The sequence below is a fragment of the Corvus hawaiiensis genome, chromosome 4, assembly GCF_020740725.1.
Source record: "Corvus hawaiiensis isolate bCorHaw1 chromosome 4, bCorHaw1.pri.cur, whole genome shotgun sequence".
In the NCBI taxonomy this organism is placed as follows: Eukaryota; Metazoa; Chordata; class Aves; order Passeriformes; family Corvidae; genus Corvus; species Corvus hawaiiensis.
In genome coordinates this window covers 40,638,983-40,663,461 of record NC_063216.1, presented here as the reverse complement: position 1 = coordinate 40,663,461, position 24,479 = coordinate 40,638,983, and the positions used below count along the sequence as shown (strand labels likewise).

General features: G+C 38.0%; 1 protein-coding gene across 6 annotated transcripts in view; it reads left to right on the top strand.

The window, feature by feature from the left end:
• Positions 1-24,479, top strand: part of SYT1 (synaptotagmin 1) — a 342,020-nt gene that overhangs the window by 215,967 nt on the left and 101,574 nt on the right. For 4 of the 6 annotated variants that reach the window (XM_048300510.1, XM_048300509.1, XM_048300506.1 and 1 more), the window contains one exon: positions 1,429-1,620. The exons of 1 other annotated variant lie outside the window; for it this stretch is intronic. In XM_048300510.1, the coding sequence (XP_048156467.1) occupies positions 1,449-1,620 (172 nt within the window). In that variant the 5' untranslated portion in view covers positions 1,429-1,448. The remainder of the gene's footprint in view (positions 1-1,428; positions 1,621-24,479) is intronic. One more of the 6 variants, XM_048300508.1, reaches the window with a different exon arrangement.

The following is a 24,479-nucleotide window of genomic DNA, read 5'->3' as shown; positions in this document are numbered from 1 at the left end:
CCCAAAAGAGACAGTCCTTCACAACCTTCTCTAATTTGAGTCCTTCTCATGGGGTATAGCTCTCCATGAACTGCCCCAGCATGGTCCCTTCTACAGGATGCAGTCCTTCAGGAACACACTGCTCCAGAGTGGGTACTCCGTGAGGTCCCAGGTCCTGCCAGCAAACCTGCTCAGTGTGAGCTCCTCTCTCCATGGGGCCACAGGTCCTGCCAGGACCCTGCTCCAGCACAGACTTCCTTTGGGGTCACAGCCTCCTTCAGGCACTCATCTGCTCCAGTGTGGGGTCCTCCACAGGCGGCAGGGGAATCTCTGCTCTGGCACCTGAAGCACCTCCTGTCCCTCCTTTAGGCCTGACCTCAGTGTCAGCCCAGCTGTTCCTCTCACATATTCTCACTCCTCTCTCCCAGTAGCTGCTGTGCAGCAGTATTTTCCCCTCTTAAATCTGTTATCCCAAAGGTGCTACCACCATTGCCGATGGCTTGGCCTTGGTCAGCTGCAAGTCCATCCTGGAGCCGTCTGGAATTGGCTCTGCGGAACGTGGGGGAAGTGTCTGGCAGCTTCTCACAGACACCAGCCAGTAGCCACCCCACTACCAACACTTGGCCATGCAAACCCAATACAGTAATATACTGCTCAAATAAAGGTTTTCCAAAATGCCCATTAAACAACATGAAATTAAAAATAAACTGATATGGGATTATGCTTGGGACAGCCTCATAGATACTTCAAAATGGCTGCATTTAGACTCCCTACAGATGTTGTATTTTCATGAATACAGTAAGATACCTGAATAATTTAAGAGAATATTGTCAGTAGCAAGTGTCACACTAAATAACTGGAAGGAACATTGTCTTCACTTAGTAAAGATAAAAATGCATGCAAATCAATTTCTATTTGATACACAGCTTTAAATAGGAAACAATAAGTTACTACTTCAACAGGAAATCGAAAGTGTGTACTATGTCCTTATCACCTCATTTATTTCCTGTATAGAAACTTTGTCCCTGATCCACACCTCTGTAATTCTCACAGAAAAATAAATATGTAAATACATTGAAATTTGCACATAGGGAGCATTTATTACACAATTTGCTTATACTTTCAAATTGAAGAGCAAAACGTAAATCTGTATGAGATTTTTACAGGAATTTTGAGGTTTCAAATGTAGCGGTTCCAAAATGCAAACCGTTGGAAAAGTGCTCTAAACAATAAAATTATTCTGGCTGAAATTAACCCTGCAAAAGACTTTACTCTCTTGTCTAATAAATATTTTATGAAGAACTTGAAACTATATGAAAATGCAGTCATATTTACGCAGTAAGTATGAGAACCAAGTGATATTCTGCCTATTTATTCATTTATTGATGAGAGATACATTTCAATTATATTACCTTTTGGTTTTTTGTTGTGTTTTTCTTTTTATTCCAGCAGCTTACCCAGGAGTGAAAATGGTGAGTGAAAGTCATCATGAGGCCCTGGCAGCACCGCCAGCGACCACAGTAGCAGCAGCCCCTCCAAGTAATGTCACCGAGCCAGCCAGTCCGGGAGGAGGGGGAGGAAAAGAAGATGCATTTTCTAAGCTAAAAGAGAAGTTCATGAATGAACTGAACAAAATTCCATGTAAGTAAAACTTGATTGATGAAAAAGCTTCTGTTGGCAGACTAGATTTAATTTGACATTTTCTTCCTTGACATTTATTTAGACAGCATACTGAATGTTTTCTAGTCAAAGCTGGTAAAATCACAAGATTAAACTGGTTTTGTAAGTTCCTCAAAATTAACTGAAGTTGGAAAAAGAGAGTCCAACTCATATGTAATTTATGTCTATTTTTAATGATGAATTACTGCTGAATCATTAAAACTGAATCTAGAGAACATCACTGTGGCTGTGGGACCAGTCAGTAAAATGTTTCCTATAAGTAATACTTAAGGTTTCATGTTTATGACATATGTGTGTGGGCATATTACCTTGAAGTAGTATTTGGCAAGAACTCATAAACATGGAGAAAACAAGGGGACTTGTATCTTTGGAGATTAGAAGATGCAGAGAGAAATGGGAAAATGAGGTTTTCACAAGAAAATAGCTAATACATCAGCAATGTATGAATGTAACTATGCTTTTCCCACTCAGTTATTCTAGTAGATCAGCCACTGATGCTGTTTGCACAAGTTCACATACCTATGCAGAAAACTTAGAAGTATAAATGTATATTTTTGTGAAGTTAGTAGAACTAAAGTCAGCAGGGTTCTTTTGGTTTGTGCTAAAAAGTATTGACTCAAATTTGAGGCCTCAATTTGTTCACATAAAAAAAATACAAGCATTAGTTTTGTGCTGTTATTTATGATTTTACTGGGGTTCTTGAACCTGTCTGGTATGTTTTACTATACATACGCTGGTATCACACATAGAACTAATTCAGTATTGTCAATGGCATTTCATATAATACAGAAAAAATTCTTTTTGTTAATGAGAGAAAAATTACCTAATGCTACCAGCAGATCATTTTGTCATTTTTGTAAATATGAAGGTGAAGTCTGTTTGTGTATGTGTTTTAACAGCAGGCATTAGAGAGTCATTCAATCTTTAATAATTTTTTCTTCATAAGAATAAGTAAATGTAAAATATTTTCAGAGTAGTATTTTAACATATGTAAGGATTTTCAGTTTAAAAGGCTATCCTTTGTGTAAAGAAATGCTCTGTGACTGATAAAGACAGATAACAAATTAGAATATTAATCTTTTTTTTATCTATAAATGGATCTTGGCAATGTGACGAGATGAGGTTTTTGCAAAATTGATAGCAAACAGCTTTGCTCTGTCACTCCAAATTCTCACTTGCAAGAATTAAGGTGTTACAGAGGCAAGAAATTTGCGTGCCATTATTTTGGTGATTTGTGCAGTCCCGTGCAAACCATACTGAAGTGAAATTGTCTGATGATATCAAGGGAAAACAAAACTAAGAATAAAAATACAAAAATACAAGTGTAAAAAAAAAAAAGGAGGGGAAATGAGAAGACATTGAGGGAGAAACAGCCAGAATTTGAAACATTTGTCTTGTAATTTTTATTTCACCATGCTATGTAAATAATGTAGGTGAGACTTTTATGTAGATATTCTCTTATTTTTAAACTTTCATTTTAACTTCACAAAGGCATAAATGGTTTCCAGTATGAGGAACTCAGTAGTTGGTAGGTGTAGGAAAAGGCCTGTAGGTAAAGAGAAACTTGGAATGCCCTGCTGCATGCTTTTTTAAAACCACAGCAAAAACAAGTGGAAAGTCCAATCTGGAGAATCTTTTCAAGTTTAATTGACTAAAACTTTTATTTTCTCTTCATGAAAGAAAAAAACCCTACTGTTACATAATGAAAATGCTTACTTAGAAAAGAATATTAGGCCATAAAGCAAGTCTTACTTATTGTGAAATACATTATAGTGTTTATAAAATGTGGTACCTTATGCTGACAGTGAGACCAGAACATATTGCCTCCATCTTAGAAATCTGGTCTCTTATCCAAGATCATGCAGTATTGTTGTTGAGGAGAAATGAAACTAAGGTAGTCACAAATCCCATGCCAATTGTCTGCTCTTATTATGGAGGCTGCAGATGTGATTGGATCTTCCCAGGATCTCTATCAAATGCTGTGGCTATAATTTTGTAACATAATGTTTTGCTGTACTGGGGGGGTCTGCCATTTCAAGAAGAAAGTTGAATGTTCATTGTACTACAGAGGGACAAGGGACTTGTGTGGGGGCTTTTTTGAAATACTAGCTATGAAATTCGTGCCATTGACATGTTTTGAGCATTTTATATTCCAGATAACTTCTCTTTTGCCCATTGTCCTCAGTAATAAATCCTGCAAGAATGGGCTGCGTTACACAGTGGTCTGTATGTATTTTTCATTTATAAACTAACATAAACATAAAACAAGTTTAGTTAGGCTGTGTACAGAATACTAGGGGCAGGAGGGCAGAGGAGACCTCATTTCCATGTTGGAAGATTATAGCATTTTCTCATGAGTTGTTCAGTTTATGTCAGTGGGGAGTTGTCAGTGTGGTGTTTTCAGTCTACTGCCAAGAAAAATTTAATTGTGGTGGAAAAGTTCTCAGGACTTACCTCTTACAGCTGGCTGCAAATTTTTTGAGAATCTCTCTTAAAACAGAGCAGAATGTAAATTAGTACAAACCAAATTGTTTGTATAGTGCCTTTCTGGGAATTCCTTGCTCTGTGAGAGAGAAGAAATACGGTGCACGGGCCCTGTTGGGATAGCACTGATGCTTGTGTTTAAGAACACATCCAAGACCGTGGACCAGGTTTTTCCTCTGGTAGATTCAAACTGAAGACCTGATTTGAGTCTTACACATGGCAGTGGAATGCCGTAGTCAGCAAGTTCTCTAATCTTTACAGATGAGGGACAAGCCTGTTTTCTAGTTCATGTGCTTTATCATTTTTACTTCCAAAGGTCGCATGTTCATCCCCACATGACAGGAACGGCTTTGAAATCTCAGTACTTAATACGAGAGGATTTTGTTTTCAGTGCCCTTTTGCTTATGTGAGAGATAAAAAATTAAATGTTTTAGTTGCCTCTGCCTAAGATGTCTGCAGATGGAATATAAGCCGTCATGATGTAGTGGATGTATAATAGGATAGAGTGTTGTGAAAAAGCTCACCTGCAATCAACTTGGCTTGAGTGCTAAAAAGGCCAAGCCATAGTAGGGACTAATTTATGTAGTCTTCTCTTTCTGTTTTATCTTAGAAATTATATAATATCAGGTCATGTTTATATTAAAAAAAAAAAGAAATGACAACATTCTAATCAGGGAATTAATGATAACAAAGATAAAGGTACAGCAAACTATATCCAGCTGAATAAATACTGTTCCTTTCATGTGGCTTATAATAGAAGATTCATTTTTTAAAAAGACTGTTTTGTAGAACACACATATGTCAGAAGTTAAATAGTCTAGACATACTAGCTAACTAAAAATATTAGGATTCCCATTAAAAGTTCACTTTGCAAAACTACAAGATAGGGTCTGCGCAATTTAAATTAGACTGGTGTTTTCTTCTGTGATGTATGCACAAGAGAAGTCTTGTTTTGTCCAAAAAAAAGGATGAATTTAGTAGAAGGAGGAAATAAAAGTTCCAAGAAAAAGAAAAGACCTGTTTGTATCAGTATACATTATTTCAAGAACAGTGATGCAGTGCGTAAGCCGGGTTAAAATTTTCATAGGTACAAGCAGAAAATACAGAGTTTTTTTCTTGATTTGTATCTCTTTAAAATAGAACATCCACCACATTTTGTGACAGGAGAACGCAGGCTTCCAAAAGCATACAAACCATTCAGAATGGCGATGTCCTAACATACATTTCACTCTGGATAAAGCAAGTGGGATAATTTTATTACACTGAGTCATACAATTAAAGTGCAGGAATCTGGTAAGTTACTGAAGCATAACTGTGAGGAATTTTTTTCTCCGTTATGTAAATCCCTGCATTTTGGTTGTGAGTGGCTGATTTGCATAATCACAGTACGGTTGTTTTTCCGTAACTGAACTGTGTATAAATGTCACTCTAACTTAATTGGTTCTTATATTTTCAATCCTTATTTATCTTTAGTCTGCAGACTTTTTAATCTCTTTACCAGAAAGTGAAAAAAGGTACCATCTCTGCTTTAACATTTTACATTTTACATATAGTAAATGCAACACCTAAAAAAAGGGGGAAAACAGAGCAGATAAACCAGCATTTATTCTTCTGAAAACAAAATGCATTAAAAGATTTTATAAGATATATCAGTTCTTTCCTTCTTCCTTCTCATTGTTCTTACATCTGGGTCTTTGTCTACAGGCCAGGAAAATATCTGCTATACATTTACAGTAAGTGTGTTGTAGCAAGACTGTGGTAATGGCAGCAACAGCTTTTGGGTGGAGACTTTAAATGTCAGGATACTGGTACTAACCATACACAAATAAAAATTGACATAAATTACCACTAGTTTACTTAATAATTGTGAAATCAAAGTGATGTTGATGTGTTTTCTAATGACACATTCTTGTATGAGCAGGAGACCTCATTCTGCCAGTAAATAAGACAGCAAAAATCCAATAAAATTCCAGCATACATCTGATTGAATAATGATATGCTGTTAATGCTTGGGGTAAAATCTGGAAAAGCTGCAATAGCTGATTGCATTGAATTCAGGATACTGTTATTGCCTCTTTAATAGGAAGATATTGCATATTTCCAATGCTCTCTTTATACAATTACAATGTAAGATAGCAAAGTTACATTTCTGTACAAACTGTATTCTGAAATCTTTGGCTGGCTTGCCACTCCATTTGGCCTCAGTAGCTGGTGCTCAAAAGCCCTAAATTTGATTCATCTTGTACAACTGACTGATAATCCCCCAAACCAGAAGCTCAAATCTCTGTGATAATTCAGGCTAAAACCTGATGTTCTGTGCAGACTTGTCTCACATTCTGTTTGCAGAGAAAGTTTTATTTCCTTCTCCTTGGCCTAGTGAATAACTGTCAAAATAAAATGGGACTGGAGGCTGTAGAGAGAACTGTAGTAAAAATGTAAAAGTAACTGTAAGACTTAGGTCTAATTTAATTCTAAATAATATCTTAGTAAGCTGAGTACCAAGTTATAGATATATTTGGGTAATTTAGCAAATAAAGTAATTCTGGATTTATGTATTTAGCCATTTAAGTAAAAATTTCAGCATTCAGCAGTCATCCTAGACACATCTCATCATTTCTTTCTCCCTGCTGGTCTCTGCTATTTTGCCCTCCCGCCTTTCTTGATTGATCAGCTGAGGTGTATTAAGAGTGCTTATTGCCCTCTATAAATGGCAGTAAAGTTAATTTCTTAATTTTTCATTCTTATGTGGCATCAAGATTATCAAGGAGTTATTACCAGACTATGTGTGTTATTAGAAAATTGAGAATTTTGTTCCTGGGGTCTTTCTGAAACTTAATTTTTATAACCTGACAGCTTGATCATTTGCAGAAAATGAATTCATTAGGCTTCTCCTAATGGTTCCCGGAGCACAGGTGTTACTGGCACAGGGAGGAGAGGGCACATTCTTTTCTAAGTTCATAAAAAAGAAGCAAAATGCTGATAATAGAATGCTTTCAGATTTGGAAAGTGGATTTATAGAGTAGGCCTACCACAAAATCAGAATAAAGTTTGCAGCAATAGCTATGATTTATATTTTCACAGCACATGCCAGTGTTAGTCATTGCCTAATATCTTGGGTTATCCCGAAAAAAAATTTAGTTTCTGCTTCAGAGATCATCTTGAGTAGTAGCTGACTGCCTGTAGAAATGAGGACTATGTATACATATGTTTATATGTATACACACATAGATTTATCGAAACAGTAAGCAGAGTTCTCAGCTTAGGAACAGTCTGACATTGGCAAACTCCATTTATGTATCTTGGCAAAGAATATTTGTATGGAGAGATTTTGAGAAGATAAAGAAGTTTCTTGATGTTCAGGGAAGTCTAAAGAACAGTTCTGGAGGAAGTGGGAAGGCATGAATTTAAGTCTTCTTGTCTCCCCTCCTGTCATCAAATCATTGGCAACTATGCCAAGCAAATACATGCAGCTTTACACTGGAGAAGAAGTGGGGAAAATCAGAAATAAGGATTTATTTTGGAACACAGAAGAAGTAAAAGACAGAGCTATTACAGTACAATATTAGATGAGGAAAAAGCCCCATTATTTCTAAATATAGCAATTTAAATGCAAATCTCAGGTTACTTTGTTTTCTCCCTGAACCCCCAGTCCCAGAGTGTAGATGAGAAGTTCATCCTTTTTTTTTTATGTTAAATAAAATTTCTAGATCTCCTGCTGATAGGGAAAAGCTTGAAAATACTGCCCACACACATCCAGAAGACACAAACATCATGAGACAAAACCAGTTGAACTCTGTTATTTTATAAACTCATAACATGAAAATGCTGTGATTATTTCTGGGGGTCCAGCATATTTTGACTGCTTTAAAGGAGGAATCCTGAAAAATCTTTTAAATCCCAAATGTCTGAATAGATACTGAGGGGTGGAAGAATGGAAGTAAAACCTCATGAAGCAGATGAAAATCTTTGTCTGGAAGGAATAGCATGTAGTCTGAGATCCAACCAAATTATACTCCATCAGCATTTTAATGATTGATTCTGTCATGCAGCATTTGTTTATTTTTTTACATTATTACATTTTACAATCCATGAATTATTTTCATATGCCTTCTGATAGGCTCCCCTTAACGTGTCCTCTTAAACTTCTGCGTTCATGACAGCTGCCAGTTTGATCCTCATGCAGGACTAAGCGAGGAACCTCAGGCCGTTAGAAGTACAAGCTGCTGTAGCATGACCTAGAAGTGCTGCTGCTGCAGAATGTAGCTGGATCAAGCACTGGCAAGCACCCATGCTTGCCAGGAGGTTACATAAAATCGTTGAATGGTTTTGCTTGGAAGGGACCTTAAAGATCATGTAGTTCCAACACCCCAGCCATGGGCAGGGAAATAATCTCTTCCAATCAAAGCAAACTGAACCGATGCATCTGACACACTCAGGGTAGGAATAGGAGTCCCCTATTCCTACCCTGGCCGTTATCTTGGCTCCTTGGACAAGCCAAGGAGGAAAGGAGAAATCAGAAGAGCAGGCTCCTAGACCTTGAACCAGAGCAGCTGCTGCACCACTGTCCATCCCCAGCACAGGGAGAGCCTGTTGCAGGCTAAACCCATGTCCTCCTCTGCATCACCTTGAGAATGCACTGTCCTGTCAGAAAGGAAATGCTATCTCTAAGCCAGTAGCACACTGGGAAGGTAACCTCAGTGTCAAACAGAATTATACATTATTGATTGCATGGATTGTCTGGAACACCCTTTTCAGAAACAGCAGTTGGTTTTGAGTTGTATAATCTGAAATAAAGGGAAGGAGAAATTCTTCTGTAAAACACATGATGCTGAAGGCATTTTAACAAAATATAAGAAAACAAAAAAACCACATTCAGATGAACTTTTAAAGCCAAGGGGATGATATTCATCTATAGCAGAAACAGGGATGAGCACCTATCTTTGGCTTGGTGATGGCATTTTAACAAGGGGTGTCAGGCTACCCCCAGGAGTCTCCTCTAGCATATAACTGTGATTATTATTTTGTATGTTACAATTACTCTGGTAGGTATTTTATTGCACTATAGATATGTCAAGTTGTGCCAGTACCTTATAAATTGAGTAGAGAATTCAATTTACAAGCAGAAAACTGAACATTGTTGCTGGCTTACTTTCAGTTCTGGTAATGTATCTTAAAATTTCATTACTTCGTGTGAGAGAAAGTGCACTAAAATTGTGTTTACATGCATAAAAGAAACACAGTCTTTGTTAGCCTTTTTCAAACTTCCCTGCATATAAAGTGCCTACAGAATTACACATATCTGTTATAATTGTTTGTAATCTTGCTTTAAAAATAAGAGTTCATGGAACAATTGTTCTGAACTTAGAACTGAGAATACATTTAAAGATTTCATTCTCAGCAATGTGCTGCATAAAAGATAGAAGGCACCTGTGACTGTGGTTAGTAGATTTGCTTTTAAAAAGCATGGTTTAAATGCACAGTGAAAATATAGGAATTACTGTTAGATTTATATTCCATCCTTACCTCAGCTACTTGTGTCTAGGCACTATGGCAAGCTAGAAGATACTCTCTTGTAGTTTTATGAGAACCAAGAGTAGATAATGCCACTGTTATTCTGAGAAATTGTTGTAAGCTGGCACGGCTGAAGAACAGAATGTCATTCTTTGTTGTTATTGTTAACTATTCTGCTTAGAACTGGGTGAGTTTGCTGCTAAGAATTGTCCAAACTAAAGCCTTCCCTGAGGGTTTGTAAATATATAATACTCTCCTTACATTGGTTAATGTGTTTTTTAAAGTGTTTAAAAATTTTTAAAAGAGACAAGAATGCCTTTACTGATATATGAATTAAAATACCTGGTCGTCAATGCCATATTGCCAAGGTGGGTGAAAAACTAAGACACTGTCCACCAAGAGGAGCTCTCAGGAATGCTGTAGGTACATAGCATCCTTTCATGCATTCATTTTATCTTTTTTAGTCTGGGCTTTTATGTCAAGCAAGCTCTTGAATGGTTCTAGATCTGAACATTGCTACTGCTTCCAGAACATGACGCCACTTGTAAGAGCTCTGGAAGTGGCCTCAAATATTCAGAAGAATTTTGGTATGAGAAGAGTTTGCTCTGACTCCGTAGACAGTAGCTGTGGTGCTGAACTTGAATGACTGCCTCATGAAGGCTGAGTTCCAGCTGGCAGCTGAGCAAGCCATCTGCCTACTCCTGTGCAGATTTCAGAGTCTGAATCTACTCTTAATTACCAACTTCAGCAAGAGCTCCCTAATTTGCTCACAGACCCTATATCATCTGGGGGCATGTTTCCGTACTATAGCTGGCACTGTTTTCCTATTACAGTGAGAGGCACCAAAATGGAAGATGAAGTTTATCATTTCAGATGGGAAAGGCATTTCAACCCACATCTTAAAAAGGAGCTTCAGAAATTATTAGGATTTCTACAGTTAGCTTTTAAGAATCAGACTCTGTAAGCTGAGTTATACAAATCCGAGTTAAATGCATCGGTCCTCTTCAGAATGACACAGAAATAGGAGGCTCAGGTTTATCCAGAAGGAAGAACTGGTGTCTGCACTGGTACTGATCCCATATACTTTGATATCCAGGAAGGCCTATAGGCTAAGCCCTTTTAACAGAGGGATTCACAGCCTGAAAACGCTTTCTCTGGGCTTAGAGACCTGATTTCTCTCACTTGGAGAGCGATTATTTCAGTTTCTTCTGTCGATGCACAATCTGATGAAGAGTCAGGGAGCCCACTGGACCAGAGGCCTGGCTGAAGGACAGGCTATGAATTTTGCTGTGAAATGCCTTTGGACAAAATGAGCAAATAACACTGGGTATTTAAGGCTCCTTGAGCTTAAACAAATGTCTTCACCAAGGTTACAGAATATGACAGCGTGAATCCCTTGTTTCTTTTGTAGCTGTTCCTGTTGGAAAGGCACATCCAAGTTTTCCAGCTTCATCCCTTGGTTTCCTTTAGTCTCAGGAAGACCTGAGGCTCAAGTATTTTAGGTTGCAGCCTGAACAATACTCCTGAGTCTTTGCTGGCAGCTCCTATATTGTCAGTGTGAAGCAGCCACACAAACCATCTATTTGACATAGTGGAGTAGGGGTGTCAGCTCCTTGAAGGAGAAGGGAGAAGGAGTATGTGAAAACTGGTGAGCTGCTTGGTTTGAAAGTCATTTACATACAAGAAGTTTTTTCCCCTAGACCTGTGTCAGGACCATCACCCATAAAGCCCAGTGGGGAGGAAACCTCCAGTACTAGGACAGGCATCAGATTTTTTTTTTTTCTTTTTTTTTTCTTTTTTTTTTTTTTTTTTTTTTTTTTTAAACTGGAGACAGTTTTTAGAGAGGAAATATATTCTTCACATAGTCAACAATGTTCAATAACTTGTACACATTTCTTATAGATACTTTTATGGTCCTTCCTTCCTTATCAGATTTCAGTGGATTTTCTATTTTCCTTCTGCACTGTTTCATATGTATTTATTAACACTTTTCTACTAGCCAGAACTCACATGAAAAAATGAGCGCAAGAAAAATATTCGCTAATCCAGCATTCAGTTTGGCTTATTCTTTAGGTATCAAACTCACATTTCCTCCCAAAACAGCTATTTTATCATGTTTCCTAAGACCTCAGGACTCAATTTTCATCAAGCACATGCTGTAAGCTGGAAAATGGCATTTCTGGTCTCAACCCTGGAGTCAGTTGTTTGTTTGTTTGTTATGTGCCATGGGTACAGATTTACTTGCAGCATGGGCAAGGGAAGGAAGACAGACAAAGATAAGGCAAGCTTGCTATTCATAAATTTCAGCCTAGCATAGCCTTTTAGATTACAAGTCAGTGATAGTAATCACTTTATAGGAAACTGTTCCAGAATACCAATTCCTAAATTTGCTTGCCTCATGAAATATTTATTGATGAGTTTCAAGTCTTAGGACAGTGAGGTGGCCAGGACAATGGGAAATAGGATGATGGGTGGAGAGGACCAATGGACAAAAGAAATCCTCCCTGAACCCAGGGCATAGTGTTAACAGTGATAACATAGCATGAAGAGATGTCAACATTGACTTGGCTAGTCTGAAGCAGCCATGCATTTATTTAACAGTGATTGTGTAGTACAAAAATATTCCTGCACAATGCTCTTCTTGATATCAATATAGGTATGCAGGAACAGGCAAAATGGAAAAGGGAAACTAATTACAACAATCTCTTCTCTATTCAGTTAATGCATGAACTGAAGTCTTTAAATTGTGCAACATCCTTGGATTTCAACAGCCCATTTTTGTTAGGAACCTACTGACAGCTGGGTTTTGATTCTGCAGAATGAGCAGATCTATCCAACATCACTGCTACTTCCCAGAAAACTGTCTGTTATTTCATAATGGTAATGACAAGAATCATTTTACTCTGTTGAACCAAATATTTATCCTGATAATTCCTATTAGAAAAGGAACAGAAAATATATCCTCTTTAAAACAGCCAACTAAACTCCTAAATTACGTCCCCATTACATAAAATAATTTGTGATACCAAATCCCTAAAGGCATAGCAAAGCTAGCTGAACCCTGCAGTGCAGCATGACTGCAAATTGGTGAACAAGTTTCTTCTTGTTCTCAAGTCTTTTTTCTTTACTGACCTGCGCCACTCCTGTAAATAACTTAAAAGACAATAGATTTGCATTCTTATTTGATAGAGCCATGTTAAGTGTAGCATGGGTATGCAGGCTGAGTCCAGGTATTGAAATGCTACACAGCAGATTTTAGAATCTCCAAAGGTTTAGTCTGGTAAAGTATTTAAATGTGTACTAACCTTTAAGCTCCTGAATAGTGCATTGAATTAAATTTGTTACACACAAGTGGTTTGGAGGATCAAAATTGTAAATAACATTTCTAATGCATCCTGTAATTTACCAGATGAACTGCTACATTGGTTCTTACTTTAATGTAAATTAATTTTACTTTTGCTATGGTTATTTTGATATAAAATATTTATTTTATTAAAAGTTTGTAACTCTACAAGTAATGTATTTTAGAGGCATGTGTCACACACACATATAGTGGTAGCAACAAATTTCTTTTCAGACCTTCATAAATACCAGTGTAATACCTTCCATTTGATTTTAGTGGGCTGCTTGCTGAGAGTTGTACCCGCTTTTGTCACATGGCTTATTATCACTGCACACATTTTCATCATTGTTGTCAAAAAAGAGCATTTAGGGCAGTTGTTTAGTTTAAATGATCAGTAGAGTGCTACTTTGAGATCATTTGGGAAGGGGACACACACACTGAAATTTTCCAATGGAAGCTGTTGGAAGAATGTAATTACCTCACTTGGGACTTGAGCCAACTCAGCAAACATCTGATTTCCACAGATGTGATTGAGGTTGTTTCCATTTAGTTTAATGAGAGTTGGATGGGGCTGTAAGGCATTACAATCCTTTAGGGAAAATCCTGGGGGATCTCTCATCACCAGAAAAGCTGAGGATGTTGGTTTTATGTTTCCCCCAAAGTACAGCAGCCCTTGCATCAGCATGTCACCACTGCTGTTCCCCAGCATTACTGGCTCGGGGGGAAGCAGGCCACCATGGTGCCACTTTCTGTGCCTGAGAGGGATCCAGGATACTGGCAGATGGTGTTGTTTAGCTTCCTTCTGGGTTTTCGTCATCCATGAGGTTTAGTGAGTTGTTCAGTTCTTTGGTGGATGTACTGGAGTGCTGTAGCAATGATCAGGGAGTAAATGTGATGCTTCACTAATTCGTTGCTCCTGTCAGCACTGAGTGGCATTGAGAAGCATTTCAAAGTCAGCATCAGACTGTCACAGGGTTCAAGATTTTTTCCCTGACTGGACCCCAGCAGTGCTTTAATCCTTGCAGACAAAATTACAGAATTGCCTCCAATGCTACTGATAGTACCTTTGGGCAGACTTCTGTTATCTTCCCCCAGTATCAGGGGAGTCAAAGTGTTAGGAGTATATTTTGTATCAGTCCTGTTTCCTAAGATGGATCACTTTTCATAGATTGGCAGACACTTCGATGCCTGTTTCAAAGTTGATTTTACTTTGGTTTGGTTTTCGTAAGAGGTAAAGACAAGCTGTAATATACTTACATCAACATAGGACTAAAATAAATAAATATTGTTGGTGTGTGGCCTTACCACACCAGTTCCCAAACTTAACTTACTAGACCCAAATTGTGAGGATGTTCTATTACGGAAGTTTGTTACTCATACAGCATTGTCATCATGAGAGTTGGGAGCCAGTAGCAGACTGAAGTGTCAGTGAGAATTCCTGATGTGCAAAAGCAGTGCTGATATTCCCTGCTTTCCCAAAATATTTTATGAGACAAAGAAAATAAAGGGCTTGTACTGACATTCTGGGAGTAGAGGACTGTGAGCTATAAAATATCTCTGTTTTTGCTAGGTGAACATAAAATTGCCTTTTTGAAAAACAAATTTATAATCAGTGATTCTTTCTCCAAGAAGGTGCAGTATTTGCTTCCACCAGACAGGTGGCCATTAATATGTACATATTTCATTACATATATTCAGTCAGTACATATTTTCACAAACCACGCCAATAAGTCTAATACTCTGAGAATCAGTATTTCAGAGCATGTTGACAGGATGTATGACTTGTAAGTATTAGAGGTCACATGTGGTCTGAAAGTAAATTATAACCAATTTGTGACTTACATCTCCAGTTCTTCTCACTCTCTTTCATCTGCTGCCTCTTTTCCTTCTTTTTTCCTGGTTCCCTCATCACGCAGCATCTTCTCCTCTTATTTACACCTCCTGCCTCTCCAGAAAAAAACACAGTTTTGCCATGCTGACTTCCATGGAGAACACTGTTACAGAAGGAAGAAGGAAAGTTAAAGCCTCTGAAATATTTTTTGACGTATGGCTGAGAGGCTTAAGGCTACCTGACAATGCTAGTCTCTTCTCTGTTTCCAGGCTGTCTGCTATAGGATACTTCTGATGAGAAGGAATAAATGTAAACCAATATTTGTCTACTTTTCCCTCTACTTCACACAAAGCTGGTGGAGAAGGACTGGAAAGCTTTTGGCTAACATTTTAGCAAAGCAAACTGAGTAGTGATGTGTATTTTTTAGTAGCTTCAGGACTAATGTACTGTAAAATACACTTCTTTTTTTCTTGTCACAGTGGCAGAAGTTATAAGGAAAGGACTAGCTATTTTTTTTGTTGTTGTTTAAGACTAACAGGGCTCCTGTAAGGGGTAGTTCTTTATTCCTTGAGTATGCTGAATGTTCCTGCACTGAACCATGATCTAGAAATCTCATATCCCTGCTCAAGTGTTTTCTAACTGCTGCTAGTTGTGTTACTAGTTGGACAAGAAACATTTTCGGAAGGAGAGACAGGAAGTGTGTTGTGTATGGCCCTGCGATGTCAGTAGCAGTCAGCAAATTTGTATGTGACCTCAAATAAGGATCAGCAACTGAGACAAGCCAGGATAAATCGCAGCATTGCTGAGTTCAGAGCGAAGCCAAAGGAAAATTGGTTGCAGAGCTGGCTTACAGGAGGTTGTTCCCGGGCAGGAGCTGGCTCAACTTGAAGGCATGCGAGGCCAATTAAATAACTCCTAGCCACTTGCAAGGGGTGCGCCTGTCAGAACCTGCTTTCATGAAGGGATAAAAGGGCTATTGATCAAAAAATACAGTCTTCATGTTTGCCATAGTTAAAATACTACGACTAGAGAGTTATTTAATCATGTTTATTTTGGGGTGGTATTTTGATCTCTTCAGTGGTTGAATTTTTGGAAGCCACTGCAGAGGTACTAGATCTCTAAGCCATTGGCTGTGAGGTAAATGGCATTTAGTTTTGCTCCAGGGAAGGATTTATTCTTTCATCAAGTGTCACCTCTACCGTTATGTGCCTGAATAAATAACTAGCTTCACTTATATTAGTGGTCTCTCCTGGGACAACACTGCCAACATAAATTATTTATGATTTAAGATGGGTTTAATACTAGTCACAGCACAAAAAAATACTACCTTCCAAGCTCACTGCATATTGCAGGTGACAGAGACAAAAACTTCATCTTTATTAAAGGACTAGTTCACCATAAGAATAAAACCTATTGGCCTTTTTTTACCTCTGCCGACCACACTTCTCATATAGTACAGTGTTCCTGTATGTAGCCACAACTTTGGCTCTGAAGCTCCATTGAAAAGGAATACTGATGAGGACTTCCTTTTCCTTAGCTCAAGGACAGGTGCCTCATCACCTAGCTGATCCAGGACTTTGTGACAAGTCAGATTAGGAACAATCATTTCAAAATAAGTGGAAGTTGTCTTCTGGTTTCTGGAAACCCTTTTTGAGATTGCACCCAACAAACCCTAATTCTACTGTACTGCAGAGTAATATGCTAATGTCAGGCAAATTTTGGCAGATTTCTTTCTAGAAAGGTAATTTTGGCAAGACAATATTATTTTGCTTCATTCCTTAGTTATTGAAATCACTGAAAAGGCAGCACAAGTTCAAGATTCAAATTTTATTAAGTGTTGTGCTCACCTATATAGTTGACTTGGAACTCAAGAAGAAGTTAGAAACTTTACATCAGATGTGCTATGTTGTTTTTAAAAATAATTTCCATCTTGCTGTATCTTGTGTCTTACCTGGTTTTTACCATATATTAATTACCTTTCTACATTTGTGGTGGCCCAAAACTCTGTTCTGATTTAAAGACAATTCACAGGTGGCTGAGCCATGATAAAGCCTTCATGTATTATAAAAGCAGGTTGTCTTATGCATACTGTACGTTGAGTGAACACAGGAGACATGTGAGATCAAAGTAATACAAGAGTTAAAGATAATAAATAAAAATAGCAAATAATAACTAATTGGTAAACTAAATAATATATAAAAAGAGTAAAAAAAGTAAATAAAATGTCCTTAGTGTGATGTATGTACAGCCACATGTATGTACCACACTCTAAAAGCTCCAAATTGTACTGAAATCAAAATATATAGAAGTCTATATAAAAATAACATAAATATATATAAAATAATGTATTTTAAAATAATAATGTATTTGAAAGTTCACTTTCCATTCCTTAGGAAATGTATGATACCACAATAAAATCACCAAATCACAGAATCGTTTCAGTTGGAAAAGACCTCCAAGATCATCAAGTCCAACCTTTGACCAACCTCCATCTTGTCAACTAAATCATAGCACTAAATGCCAGGTCGTTCCTTGAGGACTTGTAGGGATGGTGACTCCACCACCTCCCTGGGCAGCCCCTTCCAATGCTTGACAACCCTTTCAGTGAAGAAATTCTTCCTGATGTCTTGAACCTCCCCTGGCACATCTTGAGGCCATTTCCTCTTGTCCTGTTGCTGGTTGCCTGGGAGAAGAGGCCGACCCCCACCTGGCTACAGTCTCCTTTAAGGCAGTTGTAGAGAGTGATGGGATCTCCTTGAGCCTCTTTTCCTCCAGGCTAAACACCCTCACCCGGCTCCTTCAGCTGCTCCTCATAGGACTTGTGCTCCAGACCCTTCACCAGCCTTGTTGCCCTTCTCTCCAGCATCTCAATGTCTTACTTGAAGCCAGGGACTCAAAAAAGAGCACAGTTCTCTAGGTGTGGCCTCATTGGTACAATACATCAATATCTATCATGAAATACATCAAGAAAATCTAGATCTGAATGAAATTTCCCTCGCATAAAGTTAAACTCCTCTTATTTTCAACTTTTCTTCATGTTACATATGTAGGAGAATAAAAACTCTTCATTTTAGAAGTCTCTGTTACCCTGAGGATTTTTAGTGTAGTGCATGGTGCTGTTAACCATCAGTGCATATATTCACAGAGGGGAATATTCATTCTGTTGCATGGTTCTCTGTGACAGCCTGTGCAACACAAACCTCCCCTTAATGCAGGTTTTCTATTGTGAAAAATGCCTTTTGCAAGCTTCTAAAATGGAGTCAATTTCACACTGGGATATAGAAAAACACCATGAAAATCACTCTTTGATTAGCAATTTCAGTCTGAAAATTAGTTATGACTTAGCAAAGTATCCCTTTTCTATAAATCACCAGACTTATCTTTCCTAAGTTAAAGGAATGCTGTTACAAACATGCAGTGGTTTTTTCCCCTGTGCATTAGTAAGTTCACCTCAAGACATAATCCTACAAACATTGTTCAGCATAGTTTCGCTGAAATTAGTGTAACTGTTTATAACTGAAAGAACTCAAATTGGAGCTCTACTTATCAGGTAGCAAAGAAAATTACTTTAATGGGCCATTTTGGAGTTTTTTCATCATTTATTATTTCTTTTTCATAACAGAGCCCTCTATGTATGTTTTTTCAAACAGCAAACTCAATTTTCACTGTGGGATTTCCTTGTCATATCTGTTGCTCTTTTACTTGAAGGTTGTATTTTCATCCTTGGAGCTAGTGGGACTACAGGGAGGCTGAAGAAGGAAAGGGAAATGCCAATAGTGTTGTCACCAATTTTATTTTATAATGGAAATAGTTGCTAAGGCACTGCCAAGAGATGAGAAAGAACATGGCTTGCATCTTAGTCAGCTTAAACAAGTTTAAATCAATGTATCTCACCCCACAGAGAAGAGAGAGCCTATAGCCTAAAGGTTAGACTGCATGGGGAATGCATTACTCATCTGTCTCACTGAGGGTGGCACAGAAATCCTCTGTGGGAGAGCCAGGGACTCAAAATATTGTTCTGTGGGAGACATGGCTCAGCCTCTGGCTTATATGGGGTAAACATCTCACTGGTTAGGGTTCCAACTGAGGAAGGAGAAGTCTTCAGAGATCTACTCTCGAGCCTATTTTCATTTTTCACACAGTGAATATTTCATCTAAAATGGTTGGAAGACTCGATTTGCTGGCTCTCTAGGAGAGTGTCCCTATCTACAGTATAGTTCCTTGCATGCTCTCATTACATTAATCTGTTCTAACACAAAGTGTGGCCTAATATGGAGAATTGCCCAGGAATATAGAGCCATACCTGTCCCACAGAGTCAAGGACATATTGGAATTCAACATTTTATGGATATTAATATGGATATTAAACATTTTGGTAGTCTGATGAGCCTTGATAAAGGATTAAAGAGGAACAAATTTGAGAACTGGAGAGCCTCTTTACTCTGCATGGATTCAGACTCCTGCCAAGCACCATACATTTATCTCTTTGGCTTTCAACAAACATAGTTACTTTAGGTTATAATAGGCCAAGACAGTTCAGACTATTTCTCTAAGGTGGGAATGCACAGAGTATTTTTTTCTGCTGGAATACCTTATGGAAGTCTGTTGTGAAGACAATTTCTTTTCATCAAGATTTGTCCTCCTTTGACCTTCTTGCATGTGACTGTAGCTGGTTTACACATTTTAAGACAGTTTTCCAACATGAGATTTCTTACCTGAATTTTTTGAGAGGGGAAGACATTATTTTATTACCTTGTTGCCATTTTAGTTCTCAGTGCTAGAATAGCTTACGGCAGAATTTCAGTTAAAAGCAGTAAGTTTCCTTACTGAATACAGTGTCTGTGGGATGTTTATTTGCCGGGGAAAAAAAAAATACTTTACAAGGAATCACTAGACAAGACAAAGTTTTGATGATGCCTGATTTTGCTGTGAACACCTCACATCAGTAATTTAACACATTTGCAAGAATTCTTCCTTAATAATTGAGGCTAAAGGAGGACTTACGGCTTCAAGGTTTTTTCTTTTTTCCAGCTGTATCATTTTGCATAATGAAGGGACATTGCCTCCATGTGACCTCCATTGCTGTTGTATTGATGGATACATTATCACTGCTTCTCTGAAGGAACAATTCCAAAGCAGCCAAGGAGAATTTATTTGCTGATTACTCACCTGCGATTATAGTGGTTCCAGATGAAGTGAAATGGCAGACAAACTGGCTCTTGGAAGCTCTGTCCAACTATAAAAGGAGTTCAGTGTGTTCTCTGCAGTGCTCAAGCAGCTTTGTAGATGCACCATATTTAATTAGATTAGTTTTAATTAGACTGCAGATGTAAAGTTGCATCTGTGTATCACTATTAGTCTTTTTTGAAACACTTTCAGCCAGTAACAAACCACCATCTCTCATTTGCATTAATTTAAATGTGTTAACATTTTGCTTGCTGGAATAATCACTATGGAAGAACATACATAACTTAGAGATTAATGTGTTATTGTCCTGTGGCACCATATGCAGAAAATGAAGTAGCCAAAGAGACAATCATGCAGGGAAAGAAAAAAAGGAAAATGCGCTGAAGAATTAATTCACTGTTAAATAAATCTTTCTGAGACTCTATTTATACTTATTTAAATTCCTTTAGAGCACTTAGTTTCCAAGGCAATCTTTGCAAGCTTTGGACTTTATTGATTGCTTATCTACCATTAATGTTTATTTTCTTTATAATCTTTTTATTTTAATTTTTTCATGCTTCACAGAGCTCATTTTCTTTTACTGCTTCTCTCTTTCTGTTCCAAGCTTAACTGGTTCTGAGAAGGCAGAGGATTAATTGTTCATTACTCGTGATGCTTTAGGTTTGAAAGAATGGTTGATCAGCTATTGCAAAGTTCTTATTAAAGAGAGCTTCTTTAGTTAATGGCAGAGTACTTGCAAGAGGAATTGGAAACCTGGGACAGACAGAAAACTTACTGGACAGAAGTCATCAGAAACATGACCCTTGATTTCAGCAGACTGACTTTTAATTCTGGGAGTGATTATTTTTCCTAGGCTTAGTTATGGAATTCCCTTCTAATTTTTATTTCTCTTTCTGGCCAAACTGGAGGTTAATCACTTCAAATCCATTAAAAATGTATTTATATAGAGACAGAAGCAAGAACTCTGCTGTGTGCTTCTAATGTTAAGATTTGATGATTTTTTCAGCCTCTTTGATTAGCAGAAATGAAATTAATCCAGTAAGAAGAATAGGGTTTAATTAAATGATTTTAGTAAGTGGGATGAACTCTTGACAATGAGGGGATGCAGTGGCTTTTCAATAGCAATAAGAAAATGTGTTCATCAAGAGCAGCTGCTAAGGTTGGCCATAAATACTGGAGCAAAATATTGCTAGAGTGAAAAATTTATTTTGTAATAAAATGTATGCCAGCCTCAGGAGAAGAGTGTACACAGGGTGTGGTGTTAAATTCATAACTCTCGAGGTTTAGTGGCATTCTTTGTGATCCTTAAGTCTGCTGGCTTCCTATCTTTAACATAACACTATTCCCTAACTATGCAACTAACAAATCATTCAGAAAGCAATTCAAAGATAAGAAGCAGTGAACATGGAGTGGTGTCAGCCAGAGGACTGTAGATTCAAGTCTAGTATAGAACTTTAGAGTCAAATCCTGATGACTGTTTACTGCAGCAAAGTCAAACAAGAATCTCTAATAATTGATTTTCAGACCTGGTATATGGTTCCATTTCCTATTCTCTTCCCAATTAGAAGAAGCAGCCGTGACATTTCAGCATTGAGTTTTCAATGTGCCCTCACAGGAATGCTTCACTTAGTGCAAAAAGTCTGGTCTGGACATACCTGTAGGATCAATCTGTGCTGAGTACAGTCAGTGTCAGTAGGATGGAGGAAAGGATGTTCTTTCTATGAACTGAGCTTGTACGACTAGATCCCATAAGGGGTATAAGTGCCCAGAATGTGTCTGCTTTTCATTTGAGCAGCATAAGGCAAAACTGACACCTACTGCAGATAATCAAAGGTGGAGTCTGGTACTGAGAGAGGGGATTTATTTATTTCTGTCATATCCAGGAAGAATGACTGACATAATTTGAGAAAATCTTGCAGCCTGCATTTAGTGTTACATGGCTGGCCTTCAGAGTCAGCACAGGTGGGAGTCATGGGGTCTCAGGACGATGAAAAGCCTCCCAGGCTGGCTGTCTAGCAGCAAGCCAGATACAGGGATTTAAAATGGAGGTTTTTCATCTTAAACCACGTCTCAGAGCAGCAGACCAGTTCACCTGTCCACCTAACACTGGGGAATGAAAATATCCCTTTGAAGGACAGATGCCTATAGTCCTTGTTTTGGATGAATGAGGATAGGAGTAAAACCAGGCTGGGTCTTCTGATACTAAACTGGTAGCACAGCTCACCACTCTTAATATATATAAACTTTATATATTAATCTTACAGTTGGAGTGTTCCTCCACAAAATGGAGAGACTTAGATTAAATTTCTTCATCCAACCAGAAGCTTTAATTTATGACAGCACTTCTAACTCATGCTATAAGTCATGGCATTGTGTAGGAAATAATTCAAACTATAGGCCAAAATGAGAGGGGAGAACAGATTTCTGGTTCCCATTATCAACATTGCTGAATTTTAGAATCAGCAGCAATCACCAAATAAAATGCAAAGTTGATGAAAAGTCTTGTTTTTCATGGTTCCTCCATTGTCTCTTGCTTAGTCATACTTCACCCTCTACTTTATGTCATTTTTTACAAAAGGGTGATGAAAATAGTAGGTGAGATTTTTAGGGAGAGTTGCTCTCTTAAGAGACACACTAACAGTAGTTGCTTTTGCTTGACAAGTCCACCAAAAAAGCATTGGTGTAAGCTAGCTCTGTTAATCCATACCATACAAGAACATGTTGAGCTGTCCTTCAGAATGATATGTGAGCTATAAAACAGTCTTTTCCAGGCTTCTTTCAGATCCACATCATCTGAATGCGAAACTAAAACTGTCACTTTATTGTTACAGCTATAACACATTCTCATGGCCTAGCTGAATATAAGGCCTGACTAGAGCTCAAGTAAACAAATTATTTAGGCTAATTAGAAGAAGGCTAAAGCACAGTATGAGAGAAAACATATTCCAGGCATGCTGAATTATGAACTTCTGACATTGCTAGATAGGCAAAGTGAGAAGCACAGCAGCAGTGAGGAGTATGTTATACATGTACCTTACAGAAGTAAAGGTGAATGAAACGAGAAACAGTAGTATGTAGGCAGTGTGGATTAAGGCATCAAATGCAGTCTGCGGCTTTGTCTTTTCACAGATTTAAAGTGATGTATCTATACATCAACCATATAATTTTGAGGTAATTTCAGTGTACTAACGTGAAATTACAGACCTGCATGCATAAATGTGTCCTTGGTTCCTTCAGCGAACTGACCACTTCTCCAAGAAACACAGCTCCACTGGTCATGTACAGGTATCTTTTAATGCCTCCCAGGAACAGTTTAAATTTCTTCCAGACTGAACAAAAAGTAAGACAAACTTGAATGCCTGGTGATTGTACAAAGTGTTTTGGAGAGAATTGTGACCTTGCAGTGGTACAAAATTTCAGCTTTTATATTTATGGAGATCAGAAAAAAGCCATGAAGTTCTTGTTCTAAGAAGGACAGTTTTCCTTCTTAGGGAGCATGACCCCAGATTTTATTAGATCGATTAATGAGGTCGAATGATGCTTTTAGACGGGTAGCTAATGTAAACCAAATCTATTTATCACTTTGGCAGTGGTTCCTTCCAACGATGTTAATGGCAGTGATGGTTATCCAGTCAGGAATGGTGCTTTTTGTGCAAAAAGACAGAAGTTAGTAATCAATCATCATCATCCTCCTCATAATTGTGCTGCTAAATGAGCTTCTAAAAAAGAAAAGGAACATGGCTATTAACCTTAACCATACCTTGAAAATAGAATTTTTTCTGACAAAGGCCACTGCTGATTTACGCTTGCAACCTTGATAGCTTCTTGCAAAATAAAGGAGGTCAAAATAGTAGGCAAGGGCCCAACCCATGTTTAGATTCTTTGCTTTGGTCTTTTAAAATGAAACTGAGCACTTAAAAGGAGAAAGAAAGGTCAAAGACTGCTCTTCTGTTAAATAGCAGGTGAAAACATTTTGTCTAAGGGACTTGAGTTGTATACAGTCTATGAATAACCAGATTAAATTTCATTTTTCTGTATTAGCAGCATAAGTGTCAAATAACATGTAGATTCCATGAAACTGTATTTTTATAATATGTGTTTTTATACACATGATGGTGATAGCTGTGTGCTGGTGGAGCAGAGCAGACAGCTGCAAAAGCTGTTGTGCATGTTCATACCAGTGGCGCTTTCTTGGCAAGTTCGTCTTGGCAGGGAAGGAGCAAAGGGATTTGTCTTTTGTGGTGCTTTTTTGAGGCAGAGGTGAGGTGTGACATTGGACTGGGTTTGTCTGACCATCCCACCACTGGGATGAGGCTTAGACTAGCTGGGCTGTTTTCTCGAAATTTGCAAAACTGGTATAAATATCCCAAGCAGCACCCCTGCTTAATAGATAAGAGGTCATGAAAAGATTTTAGTTTGAATGCCTGGGGCCAGCCTGGGGCCATTGAGTCCTTCAGTACATAC